At 36.9% G+C, this 20,191-nt stretch overlaps 1 protein-coding gene across 1 annotated transcript; it reads left to right on the plus strand.

Annotated features, from left to right (window-relative positions):
* The first annotated feature begins 6,673 nt into the window (after positions 1-6,673).
* LOC144346385 (carbohydrate sulfotransferase 1-like) lies at positions 6,674-18,780 on the plus strand. Its single transcript, XM_085500534.1, has 2 exons — positions 6,674-6,783; positions 15,179-18,780. The coding sequence occupies exon 2, from the start codon at positions 15,185-15,187 to the stop codon at positions 16,580-16,582; it is 1,398 nt and encodes a 465-aa protein (XP_085356660.1). The 5' UTR covers positions 6,674-6,783; positions 15,179-15,184; the 3' UTR covers positions 16,583-18,780.
* The last annotated feature ends 1,411 nt before the right edge of the window (positions 18,781-20,191 follow it).

Genomic DNA, 20,191 nt, shown 5'->3' on the forward strand with positions numbered 1-20,191 from the left:
ATATATCATGAAAAGACATAAAGTCACATAGAGTAGAATATAATATCCATGACCAAGTTTTAATCAAATAGTTTGAAATCATTTCAAGCCATATGACAATCAGAAGAAGAATATATCACCTTTACCATATTTATAAATATATATCAACAGGGTCTCTGGAATGTTTGAAATACGATAGATGCTCTGGCATGGTAGATAAGCTGGTAAATGTACAATACATTTTCTTTTGTCATACAGAAGCTAATTCTGAATCTACGGTTTTCTTTATCTTGATTTCGTTAAATATACCGTAATATAATCGTTAAGTTTGCTATCGTTGACAAAGCATATCATACATATATCTGAATTTGAAAATGAAGGTTACTTAATATTTTTTTATAGAAAAATGATGTTTTATAGGAATAAAAAAAATATATTCCCACATAGGATGTACAATTTCTTTACATTGTTGTGCCAATACAAAATGTGTCGTTCAATCTCAATAAATATGTTCTCTTAGTAGTATTTATGATATATATACATTATATTGAAGATATTAAAAATATTATAGACAGAATAAACTAAAATATTTGACATTACGCATATTTAGTAAATACAGGATGTCACGAATACGGAACTCATTTGGCCACACAAGACATTGGATATATTTAGTATTATATAATTTACATTGTCTTGCCGTCAAGAATCATTTACATCGAGCAGTGGCGCAAATTCGCACCGATATTTCGGCGTTGCTAAGTTTATTCGTGTTAGCGGTGTCACGAGGTCATAGGGTCAAGTCTAATCTGATTAAAATTAGATCCGAGTTTGGAATTTATTCTGTTCTGTTTTTACCTTGCCCGTACCATTAAAGATGGAAGGGAAAGGTATATTAAGGGACAAATTTTGTCCGGCGTTGTCGTCGTTGTTGTTGTCGTCGTCGTTAATAATTGTTATTGTGTGCATAATAACTTTACTAATTCTATTCCAAACTTTATCAAACTTGGTCACCTTATTCGTCAGTATAAAGTCTTCCCTGAGTTTGAACAACAGATGTCCTGTATGAAAATATCATGCAAAAATTGAGAAAATCTGATAGAATATTTTGACTGTTTCTACTTGACTGATCACTGGTGATACACATCAAAGGTCACTGATCTCAATGGAAATATGCATTGTTGTATGTGTTCAATGAAGCAAATGATTTATCTTGTAATAATATCCTTGGTAATGTATCTCAGAATCCCATACTGGGTTTCAAAACCAACTCATGGAGAGATTGCACAGTCTGATACACATTTGCAAACCTACCAATAAAATCTTTACAGAAAACAAGTTGTCAGAAAATCAATATAAGCACTCCTATGAACTGGGTGCCTAACTTTGATCAAGATCTGAAGCTAATAGAAAATCTGTTTAGTTCAAAGTTATCAAATCAAAAACAATACATAAAAAATACATTAAAAGCAAAACATTTCATCCACATTTTAAAAAGAAAATTATTCTAAAATATATGTATTTTGTATTTGACAAACAGTTCATTCGACAAATGAAAACTCACAGGAATATGTTTCAGCTATTAGAACAGAATGATAGAGTTTTTATAATACTAGTTTAAAAACGCACTTCAAAGATTGCAGTGTTTGAAGATGTAGATTCTCAGGAGGCAACAGTACTGTTGACTTCTCCCTCCACTGGACACCAACTATTTAAGTTGATTTGCATACAAAGCAGAGCTTGCAACATGATAGCTATTCATAAAGGGTGTTTTTTTTTACTTTTCATATAATACAGTAGTCACACAATGAGGCAGTTCATATTTGTCTCAGTGAATCATTCATTTTTGACAGACACCTGTACAAAATACTTGGACTAAAGCCAGCTAAATTTTTTTGTTATCTTGCATGTTTTATGAATCTATTCACATCTAAATGCAGCACTTTTTTTTTGCAATGAGACATTTGTTTTTATTCTAAAATATCTGAATTACTTTGAATAAAGCTGGAAATTATGTTCCTTAAAATAATTAAACAAATAAGGCATGTTTTTGTAAGATATTTACATCTTTTAAGGACATTCGGTAGACTGATTCCCCACTGTTGGTTCAACCCCAAAACTTGTTTGTATTCAAAATTAATTATGACAATGCATATTTATATTGAAACAAACTATGATAAAGGGAATTATATTATATAACAAAGGGCAAGGTCACCAGAGTTCAACTATGTTTAATTATTTATTTTCATCATACACTTTCTTTTACTTCAAGTTAATTTATTTCAATTTATTTTTTAACAGTTTTGGCAATCGTGAAAGCCATGTGACGATAGTTAAAGTAATACAAAATTAGTTGTACGTAATAATAATAAAAAAGTTACAAAATACTAAAAATCTATTGTAAAAATAAAATATATAAAAATGAAATTTAAGTCACGCCGAACAATACATCAGATTTTAATCAGATTGTGTGTGAGGTCATCCCCAAATAACCCAAAATATTTAATATTTTACCACCTCGTGTGCGGGTTTGTAATCAATTTAAAACTACACAATTCGTGTAACCACAGTCCCTTTATCCCTGGTCTGGAAACGGTCATTGCATGAGGTGCGAATTGTCCTTCCCTGTCAAAGGTGCGTTGCGGGTATGGGCAAAGCATTGTCACGTGATCAGTACACAGCAGGTCACTATTTTTGACATCGTCATTGCTATGTGTTTTGTTTTTACAACTTTGTTGTTTATTCAAGAAAAGCTTTTTCATATAATTTTTTAACAAAGATATCTGTACAAGGTCATATTTTAGCCGGCGAGTAGTACTCATCCATTGTCTAGTATGTCTAGTATTACTCAGACATTTGTTCATGTAGTGTTAAATGCATGATAATTACATCTCTTGTGTACAACACGTAATTCGTTTCTTATAATTACGATCTCGGCTCCTCGTGAAAAGTGACAATGAACGTCGATAATGTAAAATTGTCTCAATCGACATAATTTCCACCAAAAAAACCATAAACGCCGGTTAGTGCCGTACGCCCGAATACGTTGAAGATCGACCAAAACCTCCTGGTTCACGAGCGAGCCACGGCATTTTGGGCGTCGTTGCGTAATTCTGAAAAATAAAAGTTACTTTTTTCAAACCTCTTATTTGAACCCAAAACACCCAAAGTCGCAATGTTCTTCATGTCCGTAGCTCAAGATAATATTTTTTGCCATTTTTATTTACCACTACTGTCACATTGTGTTTACGTTTGGGGACCACTTCAAAGCACGAAAGAAAGCACGTGGTATCTCAAATATAAAAAATATGCCAAACATGTCTATTATGACGCATTCCTTCAATTCCATAATGAAATCATAACAAATAGAATTATGACTGATTGGTATTACTAGTATGTTTAAATTACAAACATGATATATGTTATGTGTTATTTATCGGAAGTAATTGTAAAACGTGATTATATCTGTTTTTTCAGAACGCATTAATTACATCTCAAAATTATAAAATATAATTATAGACGTCATCGTGAAAATGTTTTATCACGAGGGAAAATCTTCTTCTCTGGGTTCTCCACACTTGTCAGGGGGGATCTCGTCTCGTCTCTATATCTCGTCCCCTTGAGGTGCGGGATCGGGAAAGTCACTTATAAGCTTTACAGTCAAATAAGACACACACAGCGAAATACGTTTCAACTCTCGTCTTAGTCGGTCTTTTGAGCACTCTATAAGACACAGCGCCCTGGGGAAAAGTCCCCAAGATTATCGCAAGGCTGACCCAAGACTCGCCCAAGACTCTCCAGGACCGGACTCTCGACTGCGTCAAGGCTCGCCCCAAGTCTCTCCAGGACTGGACCACTACTGCGTCAAGGCTCGCCCCAAGTCTCTCCAGGACTGCGTCTGTTCTGGTGTACTCCTCAAGACCAACTCAAACTTTCTTTATTCATTTTCAAAACCCTAACCAATTACAAAACAGTAAAAAGACTCTAGGGCGTAACCTTCAATCATAAAGCCAATCACACTAAGTACTGAATACGTCATATCTTTTGATTAATCGTTCACTACATTAATAACTATGAATACCAACTGTCGGAATTATTAGTCAGAATAGCGACGGTTATCTCGTAATTAGTTCCAAATCAGTGAGCCAAGTTCCGTCCAAAACTTTACCTAAACGATGACAGACATAACACAGTAATTCGCTAATAATCAGCTAATTAAGTCGATTAACAGATACGCGAAAACTAATTCATGACAGTTTTAATAAACAAACATATATCCAGCATAACTACAATGTTGCAATTACGTTATCATTTGGTATTTAAAAATGGCTTCACCACCCTTTAACAATTTGTCCAGAAAATGTGTTTGCGTGTTCTTGTGGTTTCAATCAGCAGGTGTGAAAATTCTGGAAAAATTAAACAAAACAAGGAAATCAATAACCACGTGACAGATGGAAAAAAGACTCCCACGTTCGGTTGGCACGGATATTGAATACAGTCGGTAATTGTGATCTCATTAATAAAATAAGCAAATTTAATTTGATATATTCTGACTTTTGTAATTATAATAGCGTCCACGCACAGCTCCCTGGCACGGGCTAAGAGGTCAATTACCTTAGCCCGTACTAAGAAAACGTACGCGAACGCTTAGCACGGGCTAAGAAAAGCTAAGTACAGATTAAATCTGGCCCGTTTTTAAGATCCCGTCGAGATCCTTGGCATGGGCTGACGAAGTGTGTGTGAACGCTTAGCTCGGGCTATGCGCCCAAACGCCATTGTATTTAATGTCTAGTAACCGTGGCATAACCACAATCATCTTTTTAAATATTGCACTAAAATAAGGTAAAAGCAAGCACCCCATAATATAATTATAGACGTATTGTAACATTTTCGTGTTTTAATGAGCAGTTAATCGTGTCATTTGTAAATGTAATTTTGTAATTGCTTTTTATCTTTTACTGTTAATCGCATTTTTTTATTGTCTTTTAGTTTTTAGTGACCATTCCGCTGTATATTCCAAAGTCAGTGCTGTGTCAAAAAACAAATAAATCAGTAAGATAGATACCTCATTTCGTTTGTTGCAGGTGTACCTGTTATTATGCTTCACATCTGATGTGAAATAGTCACATGCCACTTAATACCTGGTTACCTACAAAGTGCCTATTAATACACCATTTTCAATGCCACTTGGACGCATTTGCATGTGAATACAAGAACAATCCGCCGTATTTCTGAAATATAATGATTTAGCGGTCGGTTTTGTCTTAGAATGATGTCATTTTCAACATCCATCTGCTCATTTAAAAGGGTTCACTAAACCTCAAACTGTTCTTTGAAATACGAAAGCATGCTATGAAAATGACATATGTACTGAGAATTTAAACACCTTTGAGTTGTAGAAACAAGCACACACTTTTCACTTTTCAGTGTCGCAACACTGAAGGACCGTACGGCTCCCATTAAATAGTGAGTTAACGTCGTCACCTGCGCATGCGTCAGATGGTCATAGCGTGTCATTGTTTACAAACAACCATCCACCCATGAGTCTTTGCGTTTTAGCATGTGTTGTTATCGTCGCTTGGAACTCTATTCCCGCACGTGTGCAGGTGACGACCCTCCCGCTTTGTCTTGTAATTTTCTATAGGCAGCTAATGGCATTCTCCCTAAACCAAATACAAACAACATAAGGCAACAAAAAGTATATCAATTTAAAAAAATACAATAAAACATCTAAATATAATTAGGAAAAATTAACAATGGATGGCAGTGGGGACTTATACCAGACTCCAAGTACAATTTCTGTGTTTGTGAACTCATATTTAATTTTTTTTTAAGTTAGCAATATGATTACGAGGGTGAATTGAGACCATTCTCATAATTTTTGATAACGTATTTTGTGTTAACATGTCCTCAGTACTGCACCCAAAGAGATACATTATTCATTGAGGCTGAACAAGATAATAAAGAGTTTTAAAATAACAATAATGATTACAAATTCATTTTCGTGATGAGTAGCAAACACATGTCCATTCCCCTTTCGCAATTTAAAAAAAATGCATTTGAAATGAGACAACAATGCCTCCCGAATAATTAAATATTCATTCTTTTTTCTCATTGACAACTGTACAATGTATAAATTTCTATTGCTATGTACTTATTTGAGATTTTATTATTACCATTAGTTTTTATTTCTACCTATACTTGTGTGTACTTGCCTTTAATATTTGTAGTGTGTTTGTTATTTTTTTTTCCTATCAGTAATTTTAATAAGTGTACATCATGTATTAATTATATATTTTTTTCTTCTTTAGTTTTATAATTTTGTAAGTTTAGTTTTATAATTGTAGTTTTGTAGTGACCTTATTGCTGTACTTTCTGAAGTCAGTGTTATGTCAATAAACGTATTATCATAACGTAATATCATTCCATAAGGTTGTTACACACACAATGAAACACTATACTATACGTTACAGCACGAGTTGTTTTGTTCACAGGATTAAATTACTGGCACCACTAGCCCTGGTTTATATCCCATCAGCTTTTTTCCATAAATAGCGAAGAACTTGTGGATACTGAAATAAGTTAATCTGATAAAACATGTATACAACAATATAACATCCACTTATGTGACGTGTCATGTTACAATATTGTCGATGGCTTAGTTTATCGTATTGAGAGCACATCTTTGTTGAGGGCGCTACTCGGAGGTTCCGTTTGAGGTCTTTCAGAAGACACGCTCTTTTCTTGGGTTCACTAGCCTTGTTTTTGTCCGGTGCTTATCACTGCTCTTGCTTATCGCATATTCAGGTATGTAAGTGTTTTTTTTTTTACGTAACTACAAATTACCAAATAACGGGTTGTGTATGCGTAGCTGTAAACCTTACATCAACGTGATATTCTTGAACACGCCGGACTCGGTGATCAGTTTGCCATATGTAAGCTTGATAAGCAGGGGTAACGTTCGTATCTTACATCGTCGATGTTTACATGCGTATTGGAAAACTAGGTTAATGAGCCAGAATCACACGAGAATGAGCGAGGTTGATGTTACTGTTCATTTTAATAAGACACGCACGGTGGGTTGGGAAGAAGCGGATTTAACGTAGTTTACGTTAATGTAATATGCCGTTATTCGTGACCTCTGTAATGGTTATAGATGTAGATCAGCAAACTCGATACGGCGTTGTTGCCCCTGCGTCATTTCAGGTAGTTTTCACACGCCATACTGCAGCTGTGTTTAATGTTACGAGACCCGGGGCATGACATAGTGGGAAATCTTAGCTCGTTTATGCCATGGTGCTTCCGCAGTTTGTGTGTTCATGGTGTAGTGTAGTGTTGTTTGTAATATAGAGCAGATTTTTATTTACACTTGCATGAACTCTGTCTGTAAGGCGTTGTCTTGAGATTGTAATTGTGTAAACACGCTGAGTTCAGTTCAAGGTACAACGACCCCCTAAGGTATACACACCAGTGCTGTTCAGGCAGAATATTGACCGTAGTGACCTTTGTTCCGCGGTTTCAGCTTCAATAATATTTACAGAAACGCAGAATTTAGGTCTCAGCTCATCGTTTTTTTTCTAGCACTCATAAATTACATTGAAACACGTCGGTACTGTATTTTACATTGTCGAACTATTATACTAATCTGAAAATAGAGGTACATTCGTCGACAATGGTACCACTGTCTTTGATCGTAAATCGATGATACTTATCTATGGCATGACCTGAGACGTCGTGCTTGACTGCCCACGGATGTATTGTTAGCGCATATCATCAACAGCACGTTGTATGTACTAACATGTCTTCGATTTCACCCATTCAATTCAATACAATGACGTCCTGGAAAACGTTAATACGATAACTTTGACTCAGGCGTTGGAGATTATGGACGGAATCTGTCATCGTTATTAATATTGAGATATTCGTTGGGCGGGGTACACTTGAATAATAGGTGGAAAGCAGCATCGAACCTCGAACGTCTGACCACATAATGTCACCGAGGTAGCTACGCAATATATAAAAGTATCTATACATACCCGTGCATACCCTAGATTTCCTGTAAACTATCTAATAGTTCGATATTACACGATACATACAAGACATTGGTATACAACGTTTTACAAAATAATACTCAATATATAAATCTCTTTATGTTTTAGACTGAGGCCAGTACATAATGCACCTAGGGGAAGTGTGCTGTAGTATACAATATATTCTCAAGTACACAGAAGAGGTCTCTTATCATACCGAGCAATTTACGTTTTCTATCTCAATATTCAACAAAATATAGAACCTATACTTTTACAGAACCAATTTCATAATCGCCATGACACTCGTCAAGAAATCACTTTCAAAAGGCTATACGCACTATATATTATATCAAAACAGAAATTTCCGTAGATCATGGAAAATCAAATCATTGAAATTATCTGTTTGCTCACTCAAGGTTTAATTTGCTCTTGATCATGGGAGAGCACGTGACTCGGGCAATGATGCGACATGCACAGCACTGGAACGCAGTGCCGCTGATCGGAGTCAATAGTGGAGTAGTGGTGGTTTTACTGAGTTAACAACCAGTCAATATATAGTGTATTCAGTTCAAATCTTTATTAAATTAAGTATTTTGACTAGGGATTGAAGCATATCTAATACCTTACACTTGAATTGACCTGTTATAGTTTTAGCATACGAAACGTAAAGTCAGAGCTGTTTTTAGGTTTTTAATCTTCTTTTGACAATGTAAGCATAAATATCATGCTCCCATTAACCATATGCCATGTTATAAATACCATTTACCATTGACGATATGCTATGATTTCAATATCGCCCGTTAACGATATGCTATGATTTCAATGTCGCCCGTTAACGATATGCTATGATTTCAATATCGCCCGTTAACGATATGCTATGAATTCAATATCGCCCGTTAACGATATGCTATGATTTTAATATCCTTCTCCCATTTATGACATCTTATAATTTCAGTTTTCTTCTCTCATTGGCGATATGCTATAATATAATTAGGCAATAACCCCCCCCCCCCCCTGAAGGCGGGTATACCACGAGATATTACCGGTTTTATAACTCGTCATACTACTTGTCACTGTGGATATTCGACGTTGTTTCGACCGAAATTTGAGACGCGGCGTATCATGTACGGCGACCGGCACGGCAATCTCAGTTCCAACATCTGATCTGGATACATTTGGTATAACCAAAGTTTTGTGACAGTATGACTGTCAAGTTTTGTCGTTGTTCTGCGGTAAGTTTGATGGTGTAAGATTGGATTCTCGCATCGTTTTTGTGACACGTACATGATATGCCTTGTCTCAACTCCGGCCGAAAGAAAGACTTTGTACGCCGTCGCTCTATGCAGTGGTTGGTGTACACTCGGCACAAATCTGCAGCTTTCGAAATTACCTTCATCATCTCCCATCATTTACCCATAGTGGAGAATTACAATACCATATAACGTCGTCGAATCCTGCGTTGTCCAGTGTTTTTTGAAGCAGATGGCAATTACCGGGTGCAATTTCACTGCAATTTTGTCAGCTAGAATTCGAACGCCGCTACGGGACACCGGTTGTTATTGGGGGCATACAATTTTGCCTGTGACTGTATTTTTTTGTCCTTCAATCTCTCAATCTTATCTAGTACTTAAAGATCATGTTTTTACCTTGCCCGTACCATCAAAGATGGAAGGGAAAGGTATATTAAGGGAAAAATTTTGTCCGGCGTTGTCGTTGTTGTTGTTGTTGTCGTTGTCGTCGTCGTCGTTAATAATTGTTATTGTGTGCATAATAACTTTACTAATTCTATTCCAAACTTTATCAAACCTGGTCACCTTATTCATCAGTATAAAGTCTTCCCTGAGTTTGAACAACAGATGTCCTGTATGAAAATATCATGCACAAATTGAGAAAATCTGATAAAATATTTTGACTGTTTCTACTTGACTGATCACCGGTGATACACATCAAAGGTCACTGATCTCAGTGGAAATATGCATTGTTGTATGTGTTCAATGAAGCAAATGATTTATCTTGTAATAATATCCTTGGTAATGTATCTCAGAATCCCATACTGGGTTTCAAAACCAACTCATGGAGAGATTGCACAGTCTGATACACATTTGCAAACCTACCAATAAAATCTTTACAGAAAACAAGATGTCAGAAAATCAATATAAGCACTCCTATGAACTGGGTGCCTAACTTTGATCAAGATCTGAAGCTAATAGAAAATCTGTTTAGTTCAAAGTTATCAAATCAAAAACAATACATAAAAATACATTAAAAGCAAAACATTTCATCCACATTTTAAAAAGAAAATTATTCTAAAATAGATGTATTCTGCATTTGACAAACAGTTCATTTGACAAATGAAAACTCACAGGAATATGTTTCAGCTATTAGAACAGAATGATAGAGTTTTTATAATACTAGTTTAAAAACGCACTTCAGAGATTGCAGTGTTTGAAGATGTAGATTCTCAGGAGGCAACAGTACTGTTGACTTCTCCCTCCACTGGACACCAACTATTTAAGTTGATTTGCATACAAAGCAGAGCTTGCAACATGATAGCTATTCATAAAGGGTGTTTTTTTTTTACTTTTCATATAATACAGTAGTCACACAATGAGGCAGTTCATATTTGTCTCAGTGAATCATTCATTTTTGACAGACACCTGTACAAAATACTTGGACTAAAGCCAGCTAAATTTTTCTGTTATCTTGCATGTTTTATGAATCTATTCACATCTAAATGCAGCACTTTATTTTGCAATGAGACATTTGTTTTTATTCTAAAATATCTCAATTACTTTCAATAAAGCTGGAAATTATGTTCCTTAAAATAATTAAACAAATAAGGCACCAATGTTTTTGTAAGATATTTACATCTTTTAAGGACATTCGGTAGACTGATTCCCCACTGTTGGTTCAACCCCAAAACTTGTTTGTATTCAAAATTAATTATGACAATGTATATTTATATTGAAACAAACTATGATAAAGAGAATTATATTATATAACAAAGGGCAAGGTCACCAGAGTTCAACTATGTTCTTTGTTGGAGGTTCGCAATCCATCTCAAAGTCACAACACGGAGAACATAGTGTTCTGGCGTTCGTTTAGGCACCTCACGGTGTTGAGAAACGATGGTTTAGGTTTGTGTGACGAACGCCACAATCACCCAACGACCGACGCTCACAACTTGGATCCCACCATTAACAAAAAGCAATATTATGATGTTTTAAATTCAGTATTTTTTTTCAATATTCTTCCGAAATTCAACCACTATATTTCCCTAAAAATCAAATACTACCGGTTTTATGTATTTCGGTATTAAACCTGTAGTCAATTCATGTTCCAGGGCCACTTGGTTTAGCCGTGCATTATCAGCCAATATATACCATGGATTGCATATGCAAATTTTGTGTTTGGATCAATCAAATCAATGGAATAACACCATCAACATACTGGTATAATATAATTATCCTTATGCCACTGAAGATTTTATGTACAGCAGAAGTTACGATATGTGCTTTCAATAGTTTCTATTCGGCCTGTCAAGTTCTCTGAAATAAATACAGATTGCAACATTCTGTTCATAGCATGTCTATGAGAGACTTTCAGCAATGTGATTTGTTATGGTACGTGTATTTGAATACAAGGCTTGCTTAGAAATACACTAATACTCAGAATTACCTTGACAACTGGTTCCAGTTCCGAGTCAATGTGAATATCCGATGACGTGTACCGGAATTCCACCATGCTATGAACATTCTTTAGGTACTAAAACATGTCTGAACTGTTGTATTTCAACCGACAAGAAAACACGTATTAACTTATTGAAGCATCACAGTGGTCACTAATGTGGAGTAAAACACTAAACAAGCTATAGTCTGTCAACGCTACAAACTGAAACATGGGTCAGTGTGTCGATACTAGAAGCTGGATCAGCGCCAAGTCTGTCTATACTAGAAGCTGGACCATTGACAAGTCTGTCTATACTAGAAGCTGGACCATTGCCAAGTCTGTCTATACTAGAAGCTGGATCATTGCCAAGTCTGTCTATACTAGAAGCTGGACCATTGCCAAGTTTGTCTATACTAGAAGCTGGACCATTGCCAAGTCTTTCTATACTAGAAGCCTGGATCATTGCCAAGTCTGTCTATAGGAAAGAAATGTGCTAACTCCATATTGGATCTTGCAAAGGGTTGTGGGATAGAAAAATAACTATAGAGGGCGTTGTTTTATGGGGGGACTCGTATCTTTTCCATACAGCCCTGTAATAACATCATGTATCGAAAAGTTCCCCTAACGCCAACTATAGTTCAATTTTCTATCCCACAATCCTTTGCAAAATCCAATATTTCTTCCCTATGGTGAAAACTCAATTATGTCTACATTGGAATTTGAAACAGTATGTCAACACTGAAAGCTGTGTCATTGCCAAATCTGTTCAAATCTCAAATATGGTCTAGTATGTCAACAATGGAGACATGGCCAAGCACGTCTACACTGGACGATACATAACGCACTCGTGACATGGCCGTTGTTGACACGTGACATGGCCGTTGTTGACACGTGACAGGGCCGTTGTTGACACGTGACACGGCCGTTGTTGACACGTGACAGGGCCGTTGTTGACACGTTACATGACCGTTGTTGACACGTGACACGGCCGTTGTTGACATGTGACAGGGCCGTTGTTGACACGTGACATGGCCGTTGTTGGCACGTGACATGGCCGTTTGTTGACATTGTAAACACGTCTTGGGATTGAATATCATTTCAAATTTATATTTGGAAATCAGGTAATTTTTAGATAGACGCATTCAAGATATTAAAGCGGGAGGGTCGTCACCTGCGCACACGTGGGAATTGAGTCCCAAGCGACGATAACAGCACACGCTAAAAACGCAAGAGCTCATGGGTAGATGCTTGTTTGTAAACAATGACCCGCTATGGCCATCTGACGCATGCGCAGATGAAGAGTCCCCCGCTTTAAATGCTGTCCATGTAATCGTGAATATTCATTATTGCGGCACTATTTTATCTAAGGCCACAGTAGACGTAACATAAATTCGGGTTATACGTTCTTATAAGCTACATGGCGTTTCCTTACTGGAAGTGTGCTTTCAATTTTCAAAACCGAACTTTTAACATTTTATTAATATAAATAATGTGAATATAAACAATCAACTGTTAAGATTTGTATTTCAAAATTAGATCATCATCATTAGTTGGTATTCGCAATCACTGTCACAAATAACATTAGATCATCATCATTAGTTGGTATTCGGAATCACTGTCACAAATAACATTAGATCATCATCATTAGTTGGTATTCGGAATCACTGTCACAAATAACATTAGATCATCATCATTAGTTGGTATTCGGAATCACTGTCACAAATAACATTAGATCATCATCATTAGTTGGTATTCGGAATCACTGTCACAAATAACATTAGATCATCATCATTAATTGGTATTCGGAATCACTGTCACAAATAACATTAGATCATCATCATTAGTTGGTATTCGGAATCACTGTCACAAATAACATTAGATCATCATCATTAGTTGGTATTCGGAATCACTGTCACAAATAACATTAGACCATCATCATTAGTTGGTATTCGCAATCACTGTCACAAATAACATTAGGACTGACACACTTCAGTCTCCTGCTCGGTTATTGGGATTAAATGGTAACATTTTTGTGAAAAGGGGTACTATTGTGTTGGAAAAAGCGATGAAATTCGTAGAGATCTTCACTTCACCTGGGTGGTGAAGCTAACGGTACTGCTGGTGACTTGTGGGCGACACTGGAAGTTTCGGAGGTACACTGTTGCTCGTATATATTGCTTTATTGCTTATTGCTTATTGATGTAAACTTCGGACGCAGATGTTTTAATTTCAGCGGAGTCAAAACACTAACATTCCTCAGCCCTTGTCGAAAAACACTGGGTTTTATGAAGGCGTGGTATTTATTTAAAACAGTAGTAAGGGGTATATGGAAATGGAAATGTGTCTCAATGTGACAATTATTATTTGATAATTGACGATATGCTAATTATTCGAGGCTCATCTCGAATTCGGGAGTTAACTTGTCAAAATCGTGTGGTGATTTGAATGCCCGTTTTCTCTTCAGTTGCAAACACTGCAGGGCGGCGTCAAACAATTTGGTTCAACAGTCCTGTACAAGGAGATTTGATTTATTTATTTATTGTATCCCATGTAATCCCACGCTTTTACATCTTTGAAAAAACTGCACTTTTGTATCGCAAACCATGTATATTTTAATCTACGTTTTTTACCGGGATACCATTCTTAATGAAAGTTTAATGAAACTGCGTAGGCGAGCATTCATTATTTCCCCATTTCCGGTGATTATTTTGTTTGGAAGCAGACCAGACGGTGAATAGCATGGGTTTTATTTATAAGCAGGGACGTCTACGGTCTTGACGGCGGAAAAGAATGGTCTTGAAATACTTACGTGTGATTGACTGAAGAGTCGGTTTAAACAACGCTCACCCAAGTTTGGCAGACTTATCGGTGATTGTTAGGTACGCGACTACGAAGTGAGTCAATTGTGATGATCCGTGTTAAGTGGCCACTCTCTCTCACAAATGCTCTTTCAAGCACACCGGAATTGCTTTTAGGCTGATTGGGTTGCCATGGAATTTAAGGGATCAGCCGAAATCGATATAAAGGGGTGAAAAAAAGGAATGTGGACTATGCATGTATGCGATATGCCCTTACCACACGTGTGATGACGTGATGACGTGATGACGTATTGTGGCGAGTATTATATGGGCGTGCCCTGAGACATTGGAACCTACTTGCCTGCCACTTAGATCACACTTCATTTTACTTGTTCCGTAGAAGCATGAATAGTACACATTGACGCAGCTAACAAGATAATGCATGGGTAATTGTGCCACATTATCGCTAATATTTTTGTTGTTAAGGGACCGTGCGCGCGTGTTGAATGTTACTATTTAGAGACCATATGTTAAATGGTGCTTTTTAACTGAAACCATATGTGCGCACTCCGAATTCAACCCTATGCCACACGCTGCGCAGTTTTAATATTCACTGCATTATACAGTACGGTGCGTTAAATTAAGTTAAATCCCACGGATGTACGGATGATAATTTACATTTGTTTCTCTCTTTTTATCGTGCAGATAAACATGGTTCGTTTTAGAAGAAAATATTTTTCTTTTATGGTCGTTCTCTGTAGTATTGTCTTGACCGGAATTGCTACATACTCGTGGCTCGCATCCTCCGATATTCCAATGTCTCAGACAACAGAGAGTGGAGTGCTTGTTAAACACACCGTACCACCCAGCATCAATGTGAGTATAAAGTCGAACAACAGGTTAGGAGACGCACTATACGACAGACGACGATTGCAGAACTTACTCCAAGTTCAAGATGCCTTCAAAAGCTTTCCGAAAACTCTTGATATGAAACATTTTCATCAAAAAATTGACAAACAAGGTCCATTGGCGTTGGTAGTGCCTGGTGCTGAAAGAACCATGGATGTCGAGAGAGAACGAACGAACCTATCCATAAATAGAAATGGGTATATAAATGCCACAAACTATCTTGACCAAAGCACCATTACACGCCCACGAACTCACGTGTTAATCGTAACCAATAGACGATCCGGATCTAGTTTTTTAGGTCAGGTTTTTAACCAAAACCCTGATGTATTCTTCAATTTTGAACCTCTAAAAGTACTTGAGTATGCATACTCGTACCAGGAGCTGCAGAAGAAATCAAGCGTTTTTTTAAATAATGTGTTTGGTTGCAATTTTCAAAAACTTTCGAATTTGGTTGAATTCTACAATAAAGACGGTTTTCATCGCTCTTCCAGCCAAGTGTTGTCGTCACCACCGTTCTGCAATATCAAACACGTGACTAAGCGCACAGCAAAGAGATGTCCCTTCATTGACGCTGACTTGCTCTCCAAAGAATGTATGAGCAAGTATAAACACGTTGCTATAAAGATTATACGACTTGTGGATATCCAAACCCTCGAGTCCCTTTTGTCGGATTTGAGCATTAATGTCAAAATAATCCATCTCGTGCGAGATCCAAGGGCTATTTATAACTCCCGATCAAACGCGGAGAAATTTGAGAAGACATTAACAGGGGATCATGTTGTAACGGTGCAGAGCTTGTGCCGCCGAATAAAACAAAACTACGGGACCGGGAAAAATCAGCCGCCGTGGTTACAAGATAAATATATGCTTGTACGATACGAGGACCTAGCTCGAAATCCTATGCAAATAACGCAGGATATGTATAGATTCCTAGAGTTTGGAACAGTTCCACCGGTAGTCAATTCGTGGATTGTCAATAATACTTATTCGAACGAATCCCCTTTATTCAATGATAGGTATTCGACGAAGCGCAACTCATCGGTCGTTGTGGAGGCCTGGAGACGGGAGCTACCATATCGCACGGTTGAACAGATTCAAATCGCCTGCGGTGATGTGTTGAACGATTTGGGATACCAGCACGTTTTTTCGGAAGCACAGCTGCTGAATATGACCAAGAGTATTGTGTTACCTGTACCTTAAGAACTCCTTTAAGGTTGCCAGCAATCAACTGAAGCAGCATTTACGGCGTCGACATTGTGACTAACTACTAGTACCTCACTGGATGGTATAAATACATGAACTCATTCATAATAATTTAAAGATCTTAAAAGCAATATGTTGACTTTATGTGATAAAAAATACATATTTATTCATTTGTATTTGTCACTAATTTAAGTTACCGAAAAACGCAATTGAAGTTTATACTTAGTTCGTGAAATGCAGACGTCCAGGTACTTAAGAAATAAACGGTGGGTGTGTGTTTTTACAGTCTGTTCATAAGTGACAAGAACACGCCTTGTTTCCTGCATTGTATTTTACGATATAGCTGATAAACAGCGACTGTTTAAACGTTTCTCAGGTCAGCATTTGTGCGCGAGTGTCTTGTGGTAGTACATACAACTGTTACTTCGTGGTCATAGGCCGGGTGTTACTAAATGTATTGTAAGTGTTATAAACACAAACACTGAATTACTGATACTTAAAGCGGCAATAGCTATATTTACCGATATTTCTTCACAGACTGAAAAAATATTTCCTGCGTCATTAGTGTAAATTTGTAATGGCCATCGCCAAAATATGGACACCGAAGGCATCATGGCATAGTACGCTACTACCAACGTTGTACATTAAATTACTTGTAAGTAAAAAACTGCAATTGTGACTAATATAATATTTCGGTAAGATTTGGTCAATATTGACACACAAAACATAGCTTACTAATACTTTATTTTCACTTGGAATTAATTTTAGCTATTTTCGCTGAAGGAATGATTCAGTGAAAATAAAATTTCTTATATTTTACATTCAACTTGTCAAAAATCAGTGAAAATAAATTTCATACAAAACACCCAAAAAGTCTTTTCAGTGAAAATTAATTCCAGCCAAAATAAAGTATTTTAAATTATATTATACCAGTATATTGATGGTGTTAATCCATTGATTTGATTGGTCCAAACACAAAATTTGCATATGCAATCCATGGTATATTGGCTGATAATGCCCGGCTAAAGTGGCCCTGGAACATGAATTGACTACAGGTTTAATACGGAAATACATAAAACCGGTATTATTTGATTTTTAGGGAAATATAGTGGTTGAATTTTAGAAGAATATTGAAAAAAATACTGAATTAAAAACAACTGAAAAGTTATATAACTATAATATTGCTTTTTGTAAATGTTGGGATCCAAGTTGTGAGCGTCGGTCGTTGGGTGATTGTCGTTCGCCACACAAACCTAAACCACCGTCCCTTAACACCGTGAGGTGCCTACACGAACGCCAGAACGCTATGTTCTCAGTGTTGTTACTTTGAGATGGAATGCGAACTTCCAACAAAGAAAACATGATCTTTAAGTACAAGATATAATTGAGGGATTTATTGACATAAAAATGCAAAAAACTATGAGTCACGGGCAAAAATGTATGCCACCAATAACAACCGGTGTCCGGTTGCGGCAGCTGACAAAATTGCAGTGCACCCGGGTAATTGCCATCTGTTTAAAAAAACACGGGACAACGCAGGATTCGACGACGATATATGGTATTGTAATTCTTCACTATGTGTAAATAAATTACATGAGATGATGAAGGTAATTTCGAAAGCTACAGATTTGTGCCGAGTGTACACCAACCACTGTATTAGCGACGGCGTGCAAACTCTTTTGGCCGGAGTTGAGACAAGGCATATCATGTACGTGTCACAAAATTGATGCGAAAATCCGATCTTACACCATCAAACTTACCCCAGAACAACGACAAAACTTGTCAGTCATACTGTCACAAAACTTTGGTTATACCAAAGATATCCAGGTCAGATGTTGGAACTGAGGTCGCTGTGCCGGTCGCCGTACGTGATACACCGCGTCCCGCCGCGTACCGCTGAACGTCAAATATCCACAGTTACAAGTATTATGATGAGTCACAAAACCGGTATATTTCACAACTGTACTTTCAATGGGCAAATTACAGTCCAAATTGTACAAAAACCGGAATGAAAACGTGGAAAATCCGTTGTTTAAATGATCCAAACTGTACACGACCCTGTATTTCAAATCGCGTTGTGCGTCAGTAAAAGGTCAGAAAGGTCATCCTTTGTTATGCTAATTTGTGTGTTTACGCTGCTCTATTCAACGTGGATATGTTTTTTTCATGTGGAATAAAAATTAGTTTGTATTCAATTTGAACTGTGTTGCGCATGTAATTTTTGTATGCATTCAGCGTACAACTACATACTATTCTTATAAATATTCATGTTCAAGGGCCATAATCATGATCTTTTAGTAGATGAAAGTAAACTCTTTTTTTACAAGTTTTATCGAATTGTCAATATACTGGTATAATATAATAGCAATAACCCCCGCCGAAGTTGGGTATACCACTTGATATTGCACCATTCACTCCATATATGCACTCGCCTGTGGCTCGTGCATATATGTCGTGAATTGTGCAATATCTCGTGGTATACCCGCCTTCGGCGGGGGTTATTGCTTAAGTATACGATACCGGCGTTGTATATTGAATCACTTGTTCGGGTCACCAGAGGGCGCCTTCCATTGAAATCCAGTTTTGTCAAGCGAACCCTAAGTACGCTATAACGCAGTGTCGAGGGACTGTGGTTATAAGAAGACAACTTACACGGGCTCCTGTTCGAAAGGTCAACTACGTTGTTATCTTGAGAGGCTAAGCCTCTCTTTGACGGCCTCTCGCTGGTGATCTTCAATAATGTTATGCGTCTTGTGATATGCTGTTCATCGATCATCACGTGACCAGACCTGTAGTGTTATATTAGTCTTGTAAAGGGTTACTTTTACCCATGCAATTGTGTCTAAAATATTAGGTCATCATTATGTGACTATATTAAAACACAAAAATGTTCAAAATCACAGCTATTGCCGCTTTCAAGTACGGCCACGAGGACGCTAACGGTAGTTAACTTAAAGTTCGGTCACACTTCTATTCATATGCAGTGTAATTGCTACAGAGAATAATTGTACATAACTTACAAACCAACATTTTCTTACTGTAACGTGTCTTGTAAATGGTTATTTGAAAATCAGACAATGCATCTAGGACTGTGTATAGTTGTCACCATGGGGATTACCAACAACATCAGCCACGCTATCACACTGATGTATGTTAATTCGATTGTCACGTGGTTCTGATCATTGAATTATTCATGAGTAGACGATAAAGCGTACAATAAATATTTTGTATTTATTTAAAATCAACTATAAACGCAAATTGCTGAATAGTTTTAAATTTTTTATCATGTGGTATGAGTTAGAATCACTCGAAAATGTGTGTTTACAAGTATAAACACTCAATCTCGCTCGGAGTTTTGTAAATCGCATTCTACTCTGATCGAAACTGGATTTAGTAATGAAAACACGACGAATCGTTCCAACCTCCAATGTTATTGTACTATATGCCTCTTCAAATAACCATAACTGCCCCGAAATTAAAATTGGGGAGATGGCACTGGAGGGGCAAAGTTAAAGTTAGGTTTACAGTTATGAATAGGGGGAGGGGGGCTAACTCTTACCCACATCAAACCACCTAGTGAATGCTACAATTGGTCAGTGGCGTGAG

Source organism: Saccoglossus kowalevskii, chromosome 6 (assembly GCF_978046115.1).
Source record: "Saccoglossus kowalevskii chromosome 6, keSacKowa6.1, whole genome shotgun sequence".
NCBI classification, from domain to species: domain Eukaryota; kingdom Metazoa; phylum Hemichordata; class Enteropneusta; family Harrimaniidae; genus Saccoglossus; species Saccoglossus kowalevskii.